The sequence below is a fragment of the Armigeres subalbatus genome, chromosome 2 (assembly GCF_024139115.2).
Source record: "Armigeres subalbatus isolate Guangzhou_Male chromosome 2, GZ_Asu_2, whole genome shotgun sequence".
NCBI classification, from domain to species: Eukaryota; Metazoa; Arthropoda; class Insecta; order Diptera; family Culicidae; genus Armigeres; species Armigeres subalbatus.
Genome location: NC_085140.1, coordinates 426,335,443 through 426,357,942, shown reverse-complemented (window position 1 = coordinate 426,357,942; position 22,500 = coordinate 426,335,443). Strand labels below are relative to the sequence as shown.

At 41.2% G+C, this 22,500-nt stretch overlaps 1 protein-coding gene across 2 annotated transcripts in view; it reads left to right on the top strand.

Moving 5' to 3' along the window:
* LOC134217887 (uncharacterized) overlaps nt 1-15,880 on the top strand; it is a 54,791-nt gene extending 38,911 nt beyond the window's left edge. The window contains exons 3-6 of one of the 2 annotated variants that reach the window (XM_062696719.1): nt 14,203-14,416; nt 14,515-14,632; nt 14,697-15,514; nt 15,571-15,880. In XM_062696719.1, the coding sequence (XP_062552703.1) occupies nt 14,203-14,416; nt 14,515-14,632; nt 14,697-15,514; nt 15,571-15,857 (1,437 nt within the window). In that variant the 3' untranslated portion in view covers nt 15,858-15,880. Of the gene's footprint in view, nt 1-14,202; nt 14,441-14,514; nt 14,633-14,696; nt 15,515-15,570 lie in introns of both variants that reach the window. The other variant, XM_062696718.1, reaches the window with a different exon arrangement.
* Nucleotides 15,881-22,500: the final 6,620 nt, after the last annotated feature.

Below are 22,500 nucleotides of genomic sequence, written 5' to 3'. Positions count from 1 at the left end.
AGATGCGTCCGAGAAAACGCTCCTGAATCTGTCAGCTAAGAGATTGCATTTGTCCAAACACGTACTAGCTTGACGATCTCGTTTCTCTTGGTGTTCACAAACGACCAAAATTGCTTAGGATTTGAGCGAAGGTTTTGCTGAGTTCGACGTACATGGTGGCGTAAAGTAGGCGATTGTATAAGCGATAATCATTGTTGGCCTGTGAAAACAGTCGTTTGGTAGATGGGTTCCGGTTTTAAGAATATTTCTTCAATGCCGCTGATCTCCTTCGTTTTAAACGACGAAGTTGAGCATTTCCCCATGCTGGTTTAGGCGGTGGCTGTTTTACAGGAACATTTTCAGCTATTGCGCGATTGATAACAAGTGTAAAGTACCGTGGGGCATCGAAATCCGTACATTTAAGCACCTTAGTATATGAAAAAGTCATTAGAAAATAGGAATCGAATGTAAATAAATCGTTTGTCATTGACAAAAGCGCATGAAGGCTTCTACTTTTGAAGTGTTTCACATTTACTCATTAAAAACTACGAAAAACATGATAAAATAATGAATTAAATCTACTACTCCTGACTCGAAATCCGTCCACCGTGGACGGATTTCGAATCAAAGGATCAAAATCCGTACAGCTATTTCTTAACTTAATATTTAAATGGAAACAGCCTGATTGACTACACTCCCACTGTAAATAGTTCGATATGCTCCTTGAGAAGCGATCCCTTCGATTTGTATTCCGCTTATCTTATGTAATGATTTGCAATTAGCAATTAAAACAGTTACTTTTGGTGCAATTATGCTCTACCCGAAAACAAAATGGCGGCACAAACTCAGCGTTTGGTGGGTAGAGATTTATTTTTGATTTTTGTGGTTTAAATTTCAAAGCCTTTTTTCCAATTGCATGCCCTCAAGGCTTACTGTCAAGTATCTGAACAGAATAAGATTAATTGTTCCTACATTAATTACCTTTAACATCTTTTAATTTATTGATATCTCATAAGGTGGACGGATTTCGGTGCTGAACGGATTTCGGTCCCGCACGGTACTTCACAGCTTCTTCTACATTCAATAAGGTACCTAAATACCGCCAATCGAATTGACTTAGCGTTTGTCTCAGTCTACTTATATTGGCTTTGCGAAAGTCAAGACAGTCCAGATCATCATCACTCTCGAAGTAAATCGGTGTTGGCAAATTGACGTAGGTTTCCAATGCCGGATGGTCGGCATCGAGACTTATTAGTGGCTCGACGGCTTCATTTATCAAACATCCCGAAACGGCTGGATCGTTCACCAAAAGAAAATCGAGGAGTCGAGAATTTCTATTAAACACATGATTTAATTGTGTTAGACCATGCAAATTGAACCCATCCAGAAGAGCAGCACAGGTTGGAGATATGCTTGAATGTAGAATGTCCAGAGATGGCTTCTTGTTTGCTAGTGTTTGCCAAGCCAGGTGGGGTTGATTGTAATCTCCGAAGATCAAAGCGAGATCATTTGGTTCAAGTCGCGACATCACACTTCTCATCGAATCAATGCAATGCAATGCAAATCACTCTTTCTATCAGGTGGAAGATATAGAACTCCTAAGCTCAATGTTCGATGCTTCGCTTTTATCTTCACCCAGAGCTGCTCAAGCGATGTTTGGCGCAGATGCAATACAGGAATTTAGACGTTTATTAACCGCAATCAAAACACCACCCCCACGGCGTTTGGTGCTGTTGAGGAAATTGCGATCGTTTCGGAATACCGCATATTGACATTGACATATGGAACTGTTTATGTCCATACAGGCTGACAGAGTCCAAGAGTATTATTTACAATTCAGTTTTACCCTACTCAAATGTTCCAGGCGCTCCAAATTGTTTCGGAGATGTTTGTTCTGTTCTGGTCTGTTTTGAAAAATCTCATTAATTTCTTTCCCGGACCGCGCTTTAAGATGCAACCAAAAATTAAATGTATTTTGGGATCACTTACGATCGATAGTGAAGAAATTTTTGAAAAAAATTGAAACGCAGCTTCGAAATCCAAAACGAAAGTTTGTTTGGAGTCCTGGAGATGTTTGTTCCAGAAAGAATTGGTCAGTTAAGAAAATTCTCATTAAATTATTTCCCGGTCCGCGCTTAAAAAATTCTTCACGATCGATCTTAAAGGATCCCAAACTTCAGTTAATTTTTGGTTGCGTCGCGAAGCGAGGGCCGGGAAAGAAATTAATCAGAAATTAGAATTATTTAATTAATTTTTTAAAACTGGTTAATTCCTTCTTCATTTAAAATCACAATATATTTTTATCTGTGTATGTCTTACTCTCGTTGTTGCATCCAAGAAAATTATTGTTTGTCCTATTACAGATGTGAAACTTCAACAACAATGTCAACTACACAGATAAAAATATGTTGTGATTTTTAATGTATTTTCATGCACATATTTGGAGCATGCAAATAAACGTAACATCAAATCAATCTATCTATTCTTTTAAATCGAAATAAATGTAATGGGTGCTTGCTTGTGAAATTCAATAAAATTTAATAGAATATCGAATGTCTATTCGTTTGATGGGATAAGCTGTAATTTTACACGTCGTTGAATTTTCAAAATTATTTGCTGTGTATGTGAGCATCAGCATCGTAATTACTTAAGCACACTAAATTCCCTTCCTTTCCTGATGTATTATTGCATTCCATAACCTCGACCAAACCGCGAGTCTTTCGAGTCATAAGAACTAACATTATGCCAAGAGAAATATAAATAATTGTAAATATTAAAAACATGATTTTGTCCCAGCAACGCTACACGTCAAATAAGCGATCCAAATAAATGATTGATTTTTTATTTTGATTTATTTTTGATTTATTAACGATTGATAACTTCTAATCATAAAAGGAACACAGAATGCCGTAGGGACAAACTCTGCTTTACTCTGGTTTACGAGGTGACCACGCTCCCCGGCATCACCACCTATAGCGCCCAGTCTATAATTCGCATCTTGTAGGTTGATCACCATTTTTGTCAATTGAACAACCTAAGACGCGTCTTTCCCATCCGGTAATATTGAACTACTTAATAAAACCCACTACCTTTCAAGAATTGGTAGCCCAAATTTCTCCTGGTTGCATAAAGCGACCATTAAAAATTTAGATCTACACTTGTACGATGCATCACAACTGCAAAGCAGATATTTCGAGGTTTCACGTTCCATCCCGATCAATAATGCATAACAAAATTATAACAAGGGGAGTTATTTATTTCAGAAAAATATTGTAACAAAATGTGTTATAAATTTTGATGGTTAGTTGTTAAAATAACAAAAATTATATCAAAAATCCCTCTAGCCGTAACACAATTATATCAGAAGTTGATACCTTCACATCAACATTTTAACAAACGTTGATATAATTATCTCGTAAAAAATCTACTTTCCTAGTAATTGCCTACATCACATATAAAAATCTGATACGCTACAAAGACGGATTTCCATCCATAATGTAGGCAATTAACTTTGTACTAGATTCATAGATTCAAGTTATACTGGAGGTGATTAACTCCGCTTTTTTCCAATATCTACAAAAAATGTAGGCAATTATTTTGTGTTAATATACATAACTAATGTTGTTATAATTTTGAAATGAAATAAAACTGGCCAAAGACACATTTTTATCGAATTATCTAATTATAACACACGTTGTTTCAAATAACAATCATTGAAAGAATTGAGTTATAATTTTGTTTCAAAAGATAAACTACCAGAAAGTGTGTGTAATCATCTATAAAGATCACAAAGTAGCGGTATCGATCATACGTTTCCACATCCATGCTCCCGCATACGTCTGAATTAATTAATTCGATCTTGCGTATTTCATATGTACGATTATGTGAGCGGCCTGTTTCCCAGCTAAACATCCTTCACACATGTCTGCTTTACTCCAATCTTCTGAATGTATATATTGATACCCTCACCATTCCTTTCTTTATTAGCTTTTCTATCCCCGAAATACAATACATGCCCGGATTCGGCTTCGAAAAACATCCGCTTGATGTCAGTCACGGACTTCTGGCACAACTCTTGATTGGACAATAAAAGCAATGCTCCTTTGACATGTTTATAGTGTTCCGGAATAGCGCTGAGTAGGGCATGTACCTTCTCCTACTGAGTTATTCCAGTTCTCTGATTATCAGATCATATTCATCAAATGTTTCTCTTAACGAGTTATGTTTGCGGTATCTAATGGAGAATAACCTCTCTCTCATGCTAACCATGGCAGTGGTTCCCACCGTCTCGTAAATTTCCCCAAAACATCCATGGCTTCTTTCCCGTTTTCCAGTCCGATGAGTTTGTTGAGGACCTCGTTATTCACGAGCATGACGTCTTCCTCTATTCGCTTGTTCAAACGCTCCATCCTCTCCTTCTTCTTCTCTCCCGATTCACCGGCAACTGGGGCATAGTAGTCTTCTTCAATCGGTGTCCTCACCAACGTATGAGCCAATAAAAGTTTAGCCAACCTATGCTCAATACGCCACTTCCAGGCAGGAGAATTGGCCTCCGTGCCATCAAAGACATTGGCGCGGTCCCCGCTGACCAGGACGCCGGTGATCGGCATGGTGCGCTCGAGAGTTCCCCTCTGGTAGCCACCGCTCCTGCGTCCACTGCTGCTCGCTAAAGTCATTCCTTCTGATTCCTCTTCAGAAGCGTCTACCAGGCCAGAATCGTCCACCAGTCCAGAAGGAAGATTGCGTCCAACGTCATAGTACGACCGTTACTGCCAGTTAACCACTGGGCCCATAACCATTTATTAAGAATCTTTCTTCCAAATAATACTCGGATTGTTCACAGATTTGAAGATAATCTATTGAGCTTTCAATACATCAGGTGGTTTATATCAAACATGGTTATTTATCGATACAACCATTCTAGTTTCATATTCTATCGTGTAGAAGCTTTTCTATGTAATCAACAGTGTCTTTATTGTATACAACTAATTCTAACTGATAAATTTCATGCAACTCGTTGAGCTTCTTTTTTGACACAGGAAGTTCTTCGTACATTATTGCACAGAAGGTCTGATTGAATACAAGTTCTTCCGTCCATAGTCAACATTTCGTTTGTCAGTAGTGAGATGTCAGAATACCATCTTGTTTATCAGTATTGGAATGAATGGCAAATTGTTATGATCGAGAGAACAATTTTCTCAACATAAACTGTGTGTTTGAACCTTGTTTTGCTAGCTTGTCTGCCGTCCGAAACCTTCGTTGTAGAAGTTCTGAGCATCACCTCCTTATCGGCGAAATACGCTTGGGCGGATTAGTCGGCTGGATGAAAGAGGTGGTTCAATAAACGCCGACTAGAAGATGCCACGGTGAAAAAGTGTTTCGTTGAAGAACTGCACGTACTGCAGATATTCCGAAAGATGTCAGCGTGGAAGATCAATGGACCGCCATTCAGAATGCCTCCATCACCACCAGCGCAGCAACCGGGAATATTCGCCGTTGCCTGTGAAAGACGCGAATTGTCAGGACCCAACTGACCAGCAGAAACGCTGCGCGCTGGTTCGAGCACTTCAAACAACATTTTCAAGTGTCAGGCAGACCACCACCACCTAGACATGATCTGCTTTGAATCCGAGGTATAAATCGCACCAATACCAAAGCTCCATCACTGCTAGAGATTCAAATAGCCATCCAAATCATGAAATCGAACAAAGCCCCAGGGGTCGACCAAATATTAGCCGAGATGCTCAAGGGTGATCCCATGACATCCACTCAACTACTGCATCGTTTATTTTGTAATTTCTGGGACACCGCAACTTATCCCGGTAGACTGGATGCAAGGTATCTTAGGTGCCAAAAAAAAGGTGACCTGACTGTATGCGATAACTGGCGAGGCATTATGTTGCTGTGTACCGTTCTCAAGGTTCTGTGCAAAATTATCCTAGCTCGGATTCAGGAGAAGATCGATGTGACTTTTCGGCGGTAGCAGGCCGGATTCAGTGCCGGAAGATTCTGAAAGGACCATATTGTCACGCTCCGTATCATTCTGGAGCAGGTCAACGAATTATTAGAGACCCTTCATTCATTCACCATGAAAAAGCTCTCGACCATCTCAATTACGAGAATATGTGGTGCGTCCTGAGACGCTAAGGCGTTCCTGAGAAAATCATCGGCATCATCGAGGCAAAGTACGAGGGCTGCAAAATGGGGACTTATCCGTATTGTATTGGACCATTGTCTTGTATTGGACCACCTAAATGACTTCGAACGGTGCTCTGATATGCAGTGTAAGCTCAACGATCTTGCCGAGCGCTCCTCTTCGGCAGGTTTAGTAAAAAAAAAGTCAACAAGACCAAATCGAGATTAAGAAAGGAAGGGCTGCCTTTGCGAGTTCACGAAATTTTTGAAAATACCGGCATATAAGTGAACGCACCAATATCCGAATTTTAAATTCTAATGCCAGCGAAACATGGTGTGTATCAGTGGAGAGCATTCAACGGCTGCAGGTGTTTATCAACAGATGCTTGCGGTACATGATTCGTGGCTATTGGCATCACAGCTGGATCTCAAACATCGGAACTCGGGATCAAAAGTGGGGCTGAATCGGCCACACCTTACGTGGGGGCTGTCGTGATTTCCCGATGGTGTCTTGCCGGGACGCGGAGGCGTGCCCTCTCGAGGCTGATGATCATCCATGGGAATTTCGGAAAGTTATTTTATTAACTCTGTTTAACGAATCGGATCGACCCGAACTACCGCTGCCGTTGTGTGGGAGAAGGAAGGCCCGTCCGACCTTCTGTTGCTGCTACGGGGAAACGCTGACCCACTGATGTGACCGTCCGTCACCGCGTCTGTCCGAATAATGGTGCTGTTGCACTACTGCCTAAACACCCGCTTCTGTGGGAGGAGGAAGGCCCGTCGGGCCTACGACCCACTGGCGTGACGGAAAATTATTTAATTAACTCTGTTACGGAACGGGGATGAGACCGACCCGAATTACCGCTGCCGCTGGGGGGAAGAGGAAGACCCGTCCGACCTACTGTTGCTGCTGCGGGAAAGTGCCGACGCACCGATGTGACCGTCCGTCACCGCGTCTGTCCGAAGAATGTCCCGTGGTGCTGCTGCACCACCGCTTATATACCCGCTTCTGTGGAAGGAGGAAGGCCCGTCCGATCTACTGTTGCTGCTGCGGGGAAGCGTCGACCCACTGGCTGTGATGCGTTCGTCGCAACATTCGTTGAGTGAATGCCCCAGAGTTCTTTTTTTTAATTTTTTTTTTATTCCACATTCATTTTTGTAGGGATGAATGACCGCCTGAGTTAATATCCCTCAAATACAAACCATCATCATCAAACCACATTCATTTAACAATCTCTGTTTAATCTAGGGTTAGGCGGGGCAAGATGGGTCACGGGGTAAGATGGGTCAGGGCCGTTTTTGAGCATCGTGTACATTTTAATGTGGAGATTATGACTTTGTAGGAGGAATAATTTGGTTCTACTTTATTATCACTCGATTTGATGAAAAAAAATTATTTTGGTAGGGTATGGTAAGGTAAAATATTTTTCAGCATTGTTTCTTATGCGAAACATACTTTCTATAAAACGTGTAATCTCGTCGAGCAATGTAAAATTTAAACATTTTTAGTAACATAGTGAACGTATTATAAGTAATGTAGGTGATGTTATACTAACTGCATTGAAATAAATAAATTTGATCGAAAATTAGACATTCTAACATGAACTTACAAATGGGGCAAGATGGGTCAGCATATACTGAAGGGCATAGTTCGTATTCAAAACATATTTTCCATTGCTGGTTTAATCATTTGAAGGTTACTTTTGACATAATGATGTTAATTTGTTTATTGAAAATGTCTATTTTTTGTTTTTAAGAAAGCAATACATAGTCGGCATGTTTTCATAAGAATTTGCCGACATTTTTAAATGTAGAGCCATTTCTTCATCCAAGGCTTAAAAATTATTTTTTATTCAATATAATCATTGGCAATAAAGCTATATATCTGTGTGTAATTCAATATTGGGAATAAAACAATATTAATTGCAGTATTTAAAGGTGACCCATCTTGCCCCGCTGTTTGACCCATCTTACCCCGCTATTTTTTGATTGACAGAAAAATAGACTTCTACTTTAATGACTTGAAATGGAATAAAAAGTGGAGTTTTTGTTATTTCATACCCTTGGCTTACAGATTATGACCTATGTTTATAGATCCATGTTGAAAAGTTGAATTAAAATGTTTCTGCTTTGAGATATTCAAGGTTCGCCTTAGGCGACCCATCTTGCCCCATAATACCCTACATTTAATTGATTATTTAACACTACTCTAAAGCTCCTATGCGTCAAATAAGTTTTAATCAATTTTATCAGATAAATTTGGACATTGTATCTGAACAGTTTAAAGATAAGGCCTTCGTGGCATACGTTGTCGAAGGCTTTCTCTACATCTAATATACTATAGCTGTTGACTTGGCAACAGATTTGTTCCTCCATATGAATTTAGCAACTCTTTGTAACTGATGTGAAATGGAATGTTCCTTTCTAAAACCAAACTGTTCATTTGGAAGAATTCTATTGGTGTGTTCTAATAGACGTTTGAGTATAATTTTTTCGAAAATTTTACTAATTGAGGATAGGAGGCTTATTGGTCTGTAGCTAGAGGGTGATGTTGGGTCTTTTCCTGGCTTGTGAATCGGGACAACCTTAGCACATTTCCACACAGAGGGGAAGTATTGTAAATCCATGCATTTATTAAGTATGGCGGATAGGTGAACTAAGTTACGAGAACTTAGGTGTTTTATAACAATGTTAAAGGTGCAGTCGAATCCTGGAGCTTTGATATTTTTTTATTTTTTGAGGGTTGAATAAATCTCCTCGGGCGTTATCTTTTTGTTGTCAGGTACATAGCAGTGGGTGTTGTTAATGATGATCATGGTTTCTTGTACTGTCTGTTCCATGGGACTGTTAATAGTATTACCTAGGTTATGGGAATTTACAAAATGCTGAGCAATAGCATTTGATTTCTCTGAAGGAGAGACCAGTAACGAGTCATTCACTTTCAGTGGTGGTACTTGCTGCGGTTTAGATTTCAAAAATTTGTTAATTTCCAGAAAGGATTTGATCGGGAATTTAGTTTGTATAAGTCATTTTTTAATTTTTGGTTTCTTATGATAGTGATTCTGTTACGGATTTCAGTTAGTCTGGCGGAAAGATTTCTATGATTCAAGTTGCCTGATCTTTGGAACTTTCGTCTAACAGTGTTGCGTTTGGTAATCAATATTTTTTGTCACAGTGTCAATTTGTATACAGTCTTACAGTCGGTGGTAGTCGTCTGACGCATTCATTTTCGGAGAATGTGATGGCATCTTGGGTTGTTAATGCACGGTCGATGTCTGCAGTTGATGTCAGAGGAGCTTGGATGTTGAGGCGTTGGTCAACTCTTCGTTGGAACTCGATCCAGTTAACATGATGAAAGTCCTTTCTACGATGACTTGGCCGCACAGTCGGGGATGTTTGATTTTGTAACTCAACAGGATAATGGTCAGAACCTAACTCGCCAATAGTCACCGGTACGTTGATGTAGGTACCCGCATTCGTGAGGAAGATGTCTAGTGTCGATGATACGCCGGCTGGGTATACAAACGTTGGGTCGAGAGGAGCGTTGGTAGTGTAGTATCCAAGTTGTGCGTCTTGGAATAGTAACTCACCGTTTTTGTTCCGTCGATGATTTCCCCGTGCTTCGTGGCGGGCATTTAGATCGCAAGCGATAATAAACTTCTTCATGGTTCTTGTTAGTTTTTCCAGATCGTTCTTGAACTGTCTGCTGGTTCCGTTGTTGTTGTGGCACTGCTTCGGACAATATGCATCTATGAACAGGAACTCACCGGAGTTAGTTGACACCTCGACTCCGAGCGCTTTGACGATTGTAGTCTGATAATGAGGTTGAGTTGAGTGGCAAACTTCATTGTGTTCTTTATCGCGATCAGCATACCTCCCCCTTAGAGTGCGTGCGATCTAATCTAATGACGACGTAGCCTGGTAGGTTGAAGCTAACACCAGGCTTCAGGTGGGTTTCGGTGACTGCCAGTATGTCGATGTTTTGACATAACAACAGGTCCAGTTGTTCGGAGCTTTTCCGTGAAGTGGACCTCGGAGCCCTTGTACGATGTTCCGCTCTGCCAGCGGCTGGAACTCTCCAAGCTGTCGGTTGTACTGGCTGCGAAATATTTTTGACTTCTTGGGTGAGAACCGGAAATTCTTCCAGATCAAGCATGGGGTCATGATTTCTTTTTCTTCCAGGTTGATTCAAAGTGGACGATTGCTTTCGGATTTGCTTGTACTCCTCCCTCTTCTGGCAGCTTCGATCCGTTGCGCGATGGGCACCACCGCAATTTGCGCACTTGTACTCCGCAGCACCTTCGATGGGACAAGAGTCGGAGGGGTGACCTTGGGAACATATGTTGCACCTTGTCCGTAGACGACAGTTTCGAGTTCCGTGTCCGAAGTTCAGGCAGCGCATGCACTGCGTAACATCTTTGTTTGTTCCACGGTAGCCTTCCCATGAGACGATAACATCCTGGATTACTCTCGCTGCCTTCAGTGCACCCAGCGATACGGATCCCTTGCGAAAGTGTACTAGGTACAGGCAGTCGCGATATTCCATAACTCTGTTGTGTCGAGTTATGGGGAAAATCGCTAGTGGCTTCAGCTTCGAAGCTCAAGATCCGATTTGATATCCTCAATGTCCATGATAGGCATTCCTCGGATTACTGCCTTGAATGGTTTCTCCGACGGAATGTCAAAGGTGAAATATTCGGCTTTGCTATTGTCCAGATGCTTTTTGGTTTTCTGATAGTCCTCCTTGGATGAGAGCACTACCTTGATTCCGATACGGCAGATTTTGAAAACCGCGTTTATTCCGATGGTCTTCAGGTTTCGTTTCAGCTTGTTCAAGCCCATAGATTTGGCTGGTTGAACTTACCCTCGATCTCTCCGAAGCCATTGAGGTCGCTGACGTTGTCTGCTGTGTAAGTAGTAGCGATATCACTAACATCGCAGGGATGGGCTCGTGTCATGACTGGTGTTTCTTCTAGGTGTAGTTTTTTCTTAGCGTTGTCCAGATCAGGAGTGCTGGCCGTTATATTGGCAGACGGACTACCATGCTTCTTGCGACGTCGCGGCATTTGCTGGCCGACCGACCGATACGCGATTTAAAAATACACTTTAATATCTGAGTCTGAGTCTGAGTTTATTACTACCTAATAGCCAACAGGCCAAGAAATGAAAGTTTGCCCGTGTGCAGGCGGACCGGTGTCCACACCAGACTATCCCAGACTATAAGGATCTGATTGTGGATCGGAACGCAGGAGCAAGCTCTAAAATTTCTTTGCTGGTACTAGGAGCGAGAAAGAACTCTACTGACGAATACATGATTCCTTCCGTTCAAAAAAAGTGCGTGTCTGCTAGCCGAATGCCCCAGAGTAGTTATACTCTTAGTTTTATATGTATAAAATTAAGAATGAAGGCTCCGCCCCTTTTAGAATGTTTCTCTATGCAAGGTGAATTTGTCGATGCAAGCGAACAAGATTGTTAGAAGAAGAAGAAGAAGAAGAAGAAACATTGTTAAAAGAGACGACTTTCTAAATAAATGGGATTTTCACTACCAAATAGGAAAAAGCCGATTTGTTGGGCTTCTAATTAAACTATTTATTTAATTTTATCTTCCAATACCGTAGACCCCCGATAATTTGAACGGTACCTCATTCAAATTAACGGGGTTCATTTTTAATTTGAACTTCTGGTTACTCTATAAGCATCAGAAAAACTGGTTTCTGGCTGCTCTCTTTGCTGGTTTGTTTTGATTCTGCGTTCCATTTCACGATGTTCCATTTTCTTTTCTCGATTCCACGTGGTAAATGACGTTTGAACCATTTTTAATTTGAACGATGTTCAAACCAACGGGGTTCAAATTAAAAAGTGTTCAGATTAAAAACGGTCATATTACCGGGGGTCCACGGTATCTACATACACCGCTCGTTATTACTACAGGGGCAAAAACGAAATATGTAAACAAGCATTAGACTGACACGCAGGACATCGCAGCAGAGGTTGGCCTAGAGGCTAACCTAACTAAATCTAACCTGGAAACAGGACCCCGAATATTAAAAATAAACATTCATAGTGAGAACCAAATAAATGTATTTAGGACAATGATTTCATTAGTCTGACGATATATCGAGGGAAATATTTAGTAGCTTCGTTCAAGTAGTAAACTTTCATGGAAATAAATAGTGAAAGAGTCGAAGATGTTTATCCGTTATTGTACACGTAACCCATGATAAGTGAAATCAGTAAGAGGAATATTATGGTTCAAAATAATGTGTAAAAATATATGTTTGGAACGTGTACATTATTGCTGTTTCCATATTCCTATTTGTACCCTGTTGCCGTGTGCATTGCCTTTATCATCCGTTTTTTAACAGTTACCGAAATAAAACGCTTTGGCCATCGGAATATCTCAGATCGGAATATAATCATCGATCTGGTTATGTTTGAATATCGAGAAAACGACACTGTCTTTCACAGCCTTTTGACCTGCAGCTTCAGGGTGAGCAGACGCCCAAGGAAGGCCTTACCACATCCATTTATCTGAAGTCTGGTTGCGATATCAGCTTCGCTCTAAATCGTAAAACTGGCTGTCATTTATCACCGCTCAACCCTTGGAATCATGGATGTAGGGATTTGTGAGAAGCGCAATCTACTGCATGCTCTTTCCAATACGACACAATAATCGTTTGAATCATTTTCGCCAAACGGATCTAACATCTTATGTTAAAAGGTTTTCTAAACTCCTATTTTTAGATAAACGCTAGGAATTCTAGAATAAAAAAAGATAGGTAAAGAAGGCAAAGTTATGTTTATATTTATCGCGCTGTGATTTCGATACTTTTTTATTCAACCGGTCTCTAAATTTAATGCTGGTAATAAATTCCACATAATGGCAAATGGCCACCAATGATGGCCAATTGATGGCTTAATCATCATTCCTAATAGATCTTTTATGGAGAGAGAGACATCATTATTTTTCAAGATTGCGGTGATAACTATTAGGTAAGAAATTTAAATGTTGTTGAGGAAAGGCTTATGGCTAAACTGCATAATTAGAATGAAATGGCTATTCCAAAGAATACCAATTATTGTTTTGAAAATGTCCCATTTACAAATTCATTTATCTAGGCTCACTATCAAATATGATCTATTTGATAAATCAGATGGTTTCAATCGATGGTTCGATTCGTGAATTAACATCGAATTAAACTTTAAGGGTCTGTCTCAATTGGATAATTAAACTGAAATTAAACTTAAAAGTGACATTTCAATAATTATCAAATAACCCTGCTCGCAGAGCAAGATTACTTTTGACAGATATCGAATCATTTTCCATCGATGTCCTATTGGAATTGCTGGGCAGCACCAGCCATTCTTATAACGGAGTGATTTTTTAATTCTCGAACTGTCACTTTTAAGTTTAATTCTCCAAATGAGACAGACCCTAAAAGCTTAAGTATGATAGTTCAAAATTTTTCAAATAACCCTGCTCGCAGGACAAGATTATTTTTGACAGATATTGAATCATTTTTGATAGATGTTTTGTTGGTCTAGCTGGGCAGCAAAAGCCATTCTTATGACCGGGAGATTTCATAATTTCTGAACTATCACTTTTAAGTTCAATTTGATTTCAATTCGCGAATCGACAGACCAAAGCCTTAGGGTATGTCTAATTTGGAGAGTTTAACTGAAAAAAAAGACTTAAAAGTGACATTTCAATCATTAACGAATAACCCTGGAATTGCTGGGTAGCACCAGCCATTCTTATGACAGGGTGATTTTCATATTATCGAACTGTTTTTTTATGTTTAATTCTCCAAATGAGACAGACCCTTACATTGTTCAGAATGTTTGTGAAAACTAGTTCACAGAATTCAAAAAGGGCTTGTCGTATGCTGAGCTAGTACTACTAAATTTTATTCTGGCCTTATTTACAGATACTAACCATGTCTGAGAATTAGCTCATGCGGTCCGAATGCGTTCGACGAGTATTAATTGAACTATACTATTAAACTGAGATGATAATAGGAGTGCTGGCCAAATGGTCCGTCTTGTTAGTTCTATAATTTATTATTTACTTAATCTTTCCCTTCACAGAATGTCACAAAAACTCGCAAAATCGAGCATTGCTGCGAAGGCTACGAGCAAATCACCAACGAGCATGACATTCCCTATTCGAGTAATTCTTCTGTCCACACGGCAACGCTTTCCTGTCGTCCTATTTGTCGCGGTGGCTGCGGACGCGGCCATTGCCAGCTACCCAATACTTGTAGCTGCGAGGCTGGTCATACCGGAAAACACTGTAGCCAAAGTAAGGTCCAATTGAGGTCGGAAGGTCGTAAAAAAGTTATTGCTTGAGCGTAATGTTTAGTACGCATGATAGTCACACAAGTTTTGTTTTTATTACAGGATGTCGGAACGGAACCTGGGGCGAGAATTGCAAATATCGATGCCATTGTCAGAATTATTCGCTTTGCGATGGCAAAACGGGTCGCTGTCGGTGTACCGATGGCTGGATCGGGAATCAGTTGAGTTAATGATTGAGAATGTTTATTTGAATCATTTTAATGAATGTTCATATTTGCTTTCAGTTGTGAAACGCCTTGTCCGAGAGGCTATTATGGTACCATGTGCAAAAATAAATGCGAATGCAACACAAAAATCTGTGATCGAGAAAGCGGAAAATGCTTAGCTGAGGATGGAGTTGTGATGTTTGAAAACATCACTAGAGTAATGGAAAAGGATTTCTCTGGTGAAAGCACTGAACGGATTACTTTGGATCAATGGGTTAAAATTGACGACCCGGCGAGTACGACTCAGCAAATCACAACATCAGTAGAATCTATCAATACCTCATATGCTCAATCATTCCAAGAATATTTACCAATGAATACAAACATCACGCTAATTCCGATTGAAAACATAACAACTACAACGGAAGAATTGAATAATGAAACTGCCTACGAGCCTGAGCCATCAACGACTAAAGTAGAAATCACTTTCATTGCTGGTTCAACCACCGAGAATCCAAATCCCAGAAAAGAAACGGATTTGATTTTTGTCGAAACCGAAGGGAAGTCAGATTTGGTAGAGTTCGTCGAGGACAACGAAGACGATTCTTCCAACGAAATAGGAACCGATGAAGAAGTGAATCACACTCAAGCCGTGGTTACCATTTCTTGCCTGCTGTTGGCGTTGGCGTTGCTTCTGTCGGTGGTGGCCTACATGAAGAAAACCAATCGGCGAACAATGATTAAACACCAAGAGATGATGCAGCATCGACAGATGTCCTTGAATAGCGAACGAGGACCCGATAGTCCTCGTATCTTGGAACCACTGCCGGATATTCCAAAGGTTACCTACACAAAAGTTAAAGGAAAAAACCAACGCAGCGGAAATTCACAACTAGGTGAGTGTTAAGGTTGATGCTGTTTGTCAATAACCAAATATATTCTCATTTCCCAGAACACTATGACGTCCCAGCCAACAACTCATCGATACACAAGTCCTCTCCATACAACTACAATTTCACACTGAGTAAACCGCCTCCGGGGCACCAACCAGCTAGGAAGTACAGCCTGGAGCACATTTACGACGAGATTCAGTACCCTCCGATGGCGGAGCTGAACGGATCCACGGCTGTGACGGGCGGAGTCGGGAGTTGTGACGGAGATCACTTTTCCAAATCGATTCTAACCGACGATAAGATGATTCCGGTCAAGGTTATAGATGAGATCAAAGGAAAGCAATAATAAAACTAAAACTGTTAAATAAATTATATTCGTTGATGATTTTCGTAGAAAATTCTCACTTCCTTACCAAGTTTACTTCAGTCGAGAATTGTATTTCTTTTGTTAAGTTTTGCCTTTCTCATATACTAAGTATACGTAGAGGCTATATGTTCGCTCTAAAACCAAACTTTTGATAAGAAAATTATTTTGAGCTTTTTAGTGGAATGTCTTCACTTGTCATAAGACGAGTTAATACAATCCCATTGAATTCCACCACTTAATTGTATCTTGACAGATACGTATTTCGACCTCAACAGTAAGGCCGTCTTCAGTGTCTCGTACTTGACTCGACTTGGTACGAGACACTGAAGACGGCCTTACTGTTGAGGTCGAAATACGTATCTGTCAAGATACAATTAAGTGGTGGAATTCAATGGGATTGTATTAACTCGTCTTATGACAAGTGAACAAACTTTTTATAGAAGGCCTGGAGACCCATAGTGTTATATACCAATCGACTCTGCTCGACGAATTGAGGTGATGTCTATGTGCGTCTGCGCGCAAAAAAGTCTAGATCACTTTTTTGGTACTTTTCCGATTTGCTCGCAATAGGTTGCAATCGACGGGGAATCCTGTCGCACTGTTTCCTATCAAAAAATTGCTAGATCGGACTATTGGCTCATAAAGTAAGACAAAAATACTATTGTATAATACACGGGAAAAACAATATTACCGCTAGGTGGATCAATCAGGATTTTTTTAAATATTTATTTTATTGGGAACGTTTTGTATCCAAAAGACTGCGCAATGTGGGTGCTGGTGTTAAGCAGTAAACCGGAGTGAGTCATTTTCATTCAAATCAGTTCATATCTATCAGCTCCACGCTTGAAGTTAACCAGCCGATTTCGAGTTGTGGGCTTTTCGGAAATAGCAGCAGTAGCTTAAAGGTGATTATACAACAATGCCACAAATCGGTCATTTTGAAAGCCATGTGCTTTTTCCAGTACTTTTCAAGATCACGAGCTAAGAGAACCACAAAGCGCATCAGAATGAAACAATGGTAGATCATTTGTTTAGCTATGCTGAACCATCAATTCAAATTTCAGCACTGTACTGAAATTATTATGCCAGTATTGTGCTTTTCAAAATTGGAAAATTGGAGAAAAAACGTGTGGTGAATTTTAAATTCAGCACGGGATTCATTGCATAATCTCACCTTCATGGAAGTTCGTTCTAGTTTTAGAACCCGTCATGCGTATTAGTCCACTTAATGGACGAAAGCGATATTTATGGGAAAGCAAATTCCAATATTAAAACACGTACTGTTGCACCACTATAGGTGCAAGGGAGTCAATTTTGTTAAGGAAAATTATTGTTTTCAATAGTTTTTCAAGCGAAATCTTATGACAAGTTGCATTTAACATGATATTTAACCTGTCATAAGACGAGTTTATACAATCCCATTGAATTTCACCACTTAATTGTATCTCGAGTGATACGTATTTCGACCTCAACAGTAAGGCCGTCTTCAGTGTCTCGTACTTGACTCGACTTATAGGATATTTAAAGCATGACGCATCAATTGAAACCATCGTAAATGGTATATTTATGATAAACCTCGATAAAACCCCACTACCTCCACTATTGGTGCTACCTCCACTGAGGGTACGGCTACCCTAGAAACAACCATCTAAGACGAGTTTAGGACACTACCTCGTCTGGTTGCCGCTGATCCACTCACAGTGCATTAAGCAATGGGCGATAATGTTTCCTAACGATATAGACAATAGCATATTGTTCCAAGTGAGAAATATGTTTCTCTGTGATTGAACTATTGTTCATTAAAAGGGACTTGCGATTGGAAGCTCCATTCGTGGAACTGCAAATCTCTCAACCTCATCGGGAGCACACGCATTCTCGCCGATGTGCTCAAGGATCGTGGATTCGGCAACGTAGCGCTGCAGGAAGTTTGTTGGAAGGGATCAATGGTGCAAACGTTCAGAGGTAATCATACCATCTACCAGAGCTGCAGCAATACACAAGAGCTGGGAACAGCTTTCATAGTGATGGGCGATATGCAAAGGTGCGATATCGGGTGGTGGCTGATCAATAAGAAAATGTGCAGGTTGAGGATCAAAGCCCGGTTCTTCAACTTCAGCATAATCCACGTCCATAGCCCACACACTGGAAGCACTGATAATGATAAGGAGGCATTATACGCTCAGATGAAACGTGAGTACGTCAGCTGCCAAAGCCACGACGTCAAAATAATCATAGGAGATTTAAACGCTCAGGGTAAACGCTCAGGTCAGGCCAAGAGGAGGAGTTTAGACCGACTATTTGGAAGTTCAGCGCTCACCGGCTGACGAACGAAAGCGGCCTACTACTAATCGATTTCGCCGCCTCCAAGAATATGGCCATTCGCAGCACCTACTTCCAACACAGCCCAAAACTATCCGTCATCAACAATGTTCGGTACCGACGACCGCCGCGATACGACCTAGAGCGACTGAAGCAACCTGATGTTGCCACTGCATACGCGCAGCATCTCGAGGCAGCGTTCCCGGAAGAGGGTGAGCTCGATGGGGCCACTCTTGAGGACTGCTGGAATACAGTCAAAGCACCCATTAACGACGCAGCGGAGAACAACGTCGGATATATGAGACGAGATCGACGGAACGGTTGGTTCGACGAAGAGTGCAGACAGATTCTGGAGGAGAAGGACGCAGCGCGGGCGGTCGCGCTGCAGCAAGGTACCCGGCAGAACGTGGAACGTTAGAGACTGAAGCGGAGACAGCAGACCTGCCTTTTTCAGGAAAAGAAACGCCGCCTGGAAGAAGCGGAGTGCGAGGATGTGGAACAACTGTGCCGTTCTCAAGAAACACGCAAGTTCTATCAGAAGCTTAACGCATCCCGCATAGGCTTCGTGCCGCGAGCCGAAATGTGCAGGGATAAGGATGGGAGCATATTGATGGACGAACGTGTGGTGATCGAAAGGTGGAAGCAGCACTACGAGGAACATTTGAATGGCGCTGAGAGTACAGGAAGTGAAAGTCAAGGCAGCGGAGGAGATGACTACGTCAGTTCAGCGGACGATGGAAGCCAACCAGCCCCCGCCTTGAGGGAAGTTAAGGATGCCATCCAACAGCTAAAGACCAGTAAAACAGCTGGTAAAGATGGTATCGGAGCTGAGCTCATCAAGATGGGCCCGGAAAAGCTAGCAACTTGCCTGCACAAACTGATCGTCAGAATCTGGGAAACTGAACAACTACCGGAGGAGTGGAAGGAAGGGGTTATATGCCCCATCTACAAGAAATGTGACAAGCTGGAGTGTGAGAACTTTCGAGCGATCACCATCCTTAATGCCGCCTACAAAGTGATATCCCAGATCATCTTCCGTCATCTGTCACCATTAGTGAATGAGTTCGTGGGAAGTTATTAAGCCGGCTTCGATGACGGCCGCTCGACAACGGACCAGATATTTACTGTACGGCAAATCCTTCAAAAATGCCGTGAATACCAGGTCCCAACGCACCATCTGTTCGTTGATTTCAAGGCGGTAGCGACAGTATAGACCGCGTAGAGCTATGGAAAATTATGGACGAGAACAGCTTCCCTGGGAAGCTTACCAGACTGATCAAAGCAACGGTGGATGGTGTGCAAAACTGTGTGAAGATTTCAGGCGAACACTCCAGTCCGTTCGAATCGCGCCGAGGACAAGGCTATGGACTTTCGTGTCTGTTGTTCAACATTGTGCTAGAAGGTGTCATGCGGAGAGCCGGGTGTAACAGCCGGGGTACGACTTTCAACAGATCCTGTCAATTTATTTGTTTCACGGATGACATGGACATTGTCAGACGAACATTTGCAAAGGTACCAGAACTGTACACCCGCCTGAAACGTGAAGCAACAAAAGTTGGACTGGTGGTGAATGCGTCAAAGACAAAGTACATGCTTGTGGGCGGAATCGAGCGCGACAGGGCCCGCCTGAGAAACAGTGTTACGATAGACGGGGATACCTTCGAGGTGGTCGAGGAATTCGTCTACCTCGGATCCTTGCTAACGGTTAATAACAATGTTAGTCGTGAAATACGAAGGCGCATCACCTTGTTCGTAGCTTCAGCTCGAATTATAACCGGCAGCTTAAGCGTCACTTGCGGGATCCGGAAGACCACCGGTCGAGTTGTTTTGCCCGACTAATACTCGACTTCTCTCCTCAGGGGTCACTCGAACGGTCGCTGGCTGAAACTTAAAATATTTCTTTGCACCAAGTGCTTCTCCAACTTGGCCACTTCCCAAGTTACGTTACTCTCAAACTCATCCAACCCGCCAACAAATCCCGGCAGAAATTATGCAAAGCGAATGATCAAAGTAGGCAACGGAACGGAACGGAAAATCGAACGGAGTGATCTTCTTACTTAAAATTCATGGGGTTTATTTGTTTCGGGTTGAACACATTTGGAATTGGTACGGAAATGGAAATGTTTATCTAGATCATGGCCATGTCTACACACTAGTCACATACCTGCGCAGGTTTTATTTTCGTCGACTTGCTGGGTTTCGCCGGCGCGATGGCGGCGAACCGGTTCGGAACGATGGCGTTGAACCCGTTCGTGGCGATGGCGGCGAAGCTGTCCTTGACGATGGCGACGACAGAAGAATCGCCTAGCTGCAGGATGGTGCGCGGCTAGACGGAAGGCCTCCGATTTTCTCGTGAGAACTGCGTCGACGGATGTTGCGCTTCCCGGGTTGATTTTTCAAACGATAAAACGGTGGAAATGCCGCAAACCCTTTTCGTCGGCTCCGGGTCGACTCCGAAATTCCAGCCCGTACCAAAAAAAAGCGCCACGCGCTGGAATTCCAACGCGAAACATAAATTGGCATTTAAACAGACAACGAGTAGTTCGACAAAAAATTACCTTTTTTGGTACACTACACTATTAAAAATTGAAATTTGCGAGAGTCGGCTACACCGACAATAGGATAAAATCTAAAGAACAAACGAAAAGAACTAATTACAATCACGTACAAAATCACTCCAATCACTTTAATTACCTCGACAAACTGAACTTTACTCAAATTCTCTAAAAAAATTAATAAACTCGCAAAACTTCTAACTGCCATCCGTTATGGAAGCGAAATGACCGAGTTTGAGTTTGTTCTTGAACAAGAAACCTTCTACAACAATTAACCCATTATTTAGCAATTGTGCCAATTTTAATTTCAAATGGCGACATAGTGTTCGCGCCTTCGGTAGTGTAGTGGTCACTGGAATAACAGTGAGTGATTGAGTGCCGTTGGTAATCGAATCCAACCATATTAATAAAGACAAGAGTCAGTTGATATCTGAGCGTGCAGCTTAAAACATCTCGGTGTTACTTTGTCTCGTATCCGAAATAGATACCCGTATATATATAATCACAGATATATTAACTGGCGTACGAGGTGGAAATAGTAAAATTAAAACAAGTGATTGATCACAGATTAGTTTGTGAGGTGTTGTACCCTAGAAGTAAATTGTACAAAGGCCGTTACGTTCGCCTCAAATTTGGTGACGATATACCGCCTTTTGTGGTTTAGTTTATACCTCCTCGCAACATGTGTATTTAAGTGCTGGTTTTATAAAAAAAAATTGAATTCGTTTTCTGATAAAAGAAATATTGGCACAAGTGTTAATTGCTAAAAGAAAAATCAAAAAACGTGCGTTTACGATCTACCATTGTAATACCGCCTATTGTCCAGTTTGGCGCGCAGTTACAGTTTTGTATGTTTGACCTAAGACAAAGCCATCATTATACAGAAGGTTTTAATAGTTGGCCACAAAGCGTTGGTCAGTTTTCTTTCATATCCATTGTGTGTGAATACAGCAAGTTGGATAAGATTGTTTGAGGCTTAGACTGGTCCAGATCAACGGTTGGAATAGCCATATACCATATTCACTAAAAAGGTATGTTTTAATCTGTTTTATTGTTTTTTGGTTTAATGTTTGTTGCGATATCCTTTTGTATTTCTTATTGAACAAATTTGATAAATTAATTTAGTAGCTCCATTTGATGAGCCATTTTTTTACGTTTAAGTTGTAATTCAAGCTTTATACTGTGTGTGTATTTTTTTACTCTCAAATATATTTCAAAAGTTTTTATCTGCGTTTTATGACAAGTTGAAGTTACTAAATCAGTTTTTTTTGTTTGTTTTTTTAAATCTCTAATAAAGTGGCCATGCCTGTAATGAGTACTATTGAACCATTCCATCCAGATGGAAGTATAACTTTCTCGCAATACCTGGATCAACTGGAATGGATTTATTTGCATCAAAAAGTAGAATCTGCCGAAAGAAAGACTACGTTTTTCGCGTGTGGTACTGCAGTTTACAGTGAGCTTAGGTTGTTGTATCCTGGTAGGGATTTGAAGGACATTGGTTACAAAGATTTGACGGAGGCGCTGCGTAAACGTTTTGATAGAAGTGATAGTGACTTAGTTCAACGTATTAAGTTTTATGCAAGGATACAAAAGCCTGGTGAGAGAGCAGTTGACTTTATTCTAGCAGTAAAACAACTTGCAGAGTACTGTAAGTTTGGTACATTCAAAGAGACGGCTGTTCGTGACAAGTTGTTGTGTGGCATTTCAAGCAAACAGTTGCAAGAGCGGCTCTTAGACGAAGATGA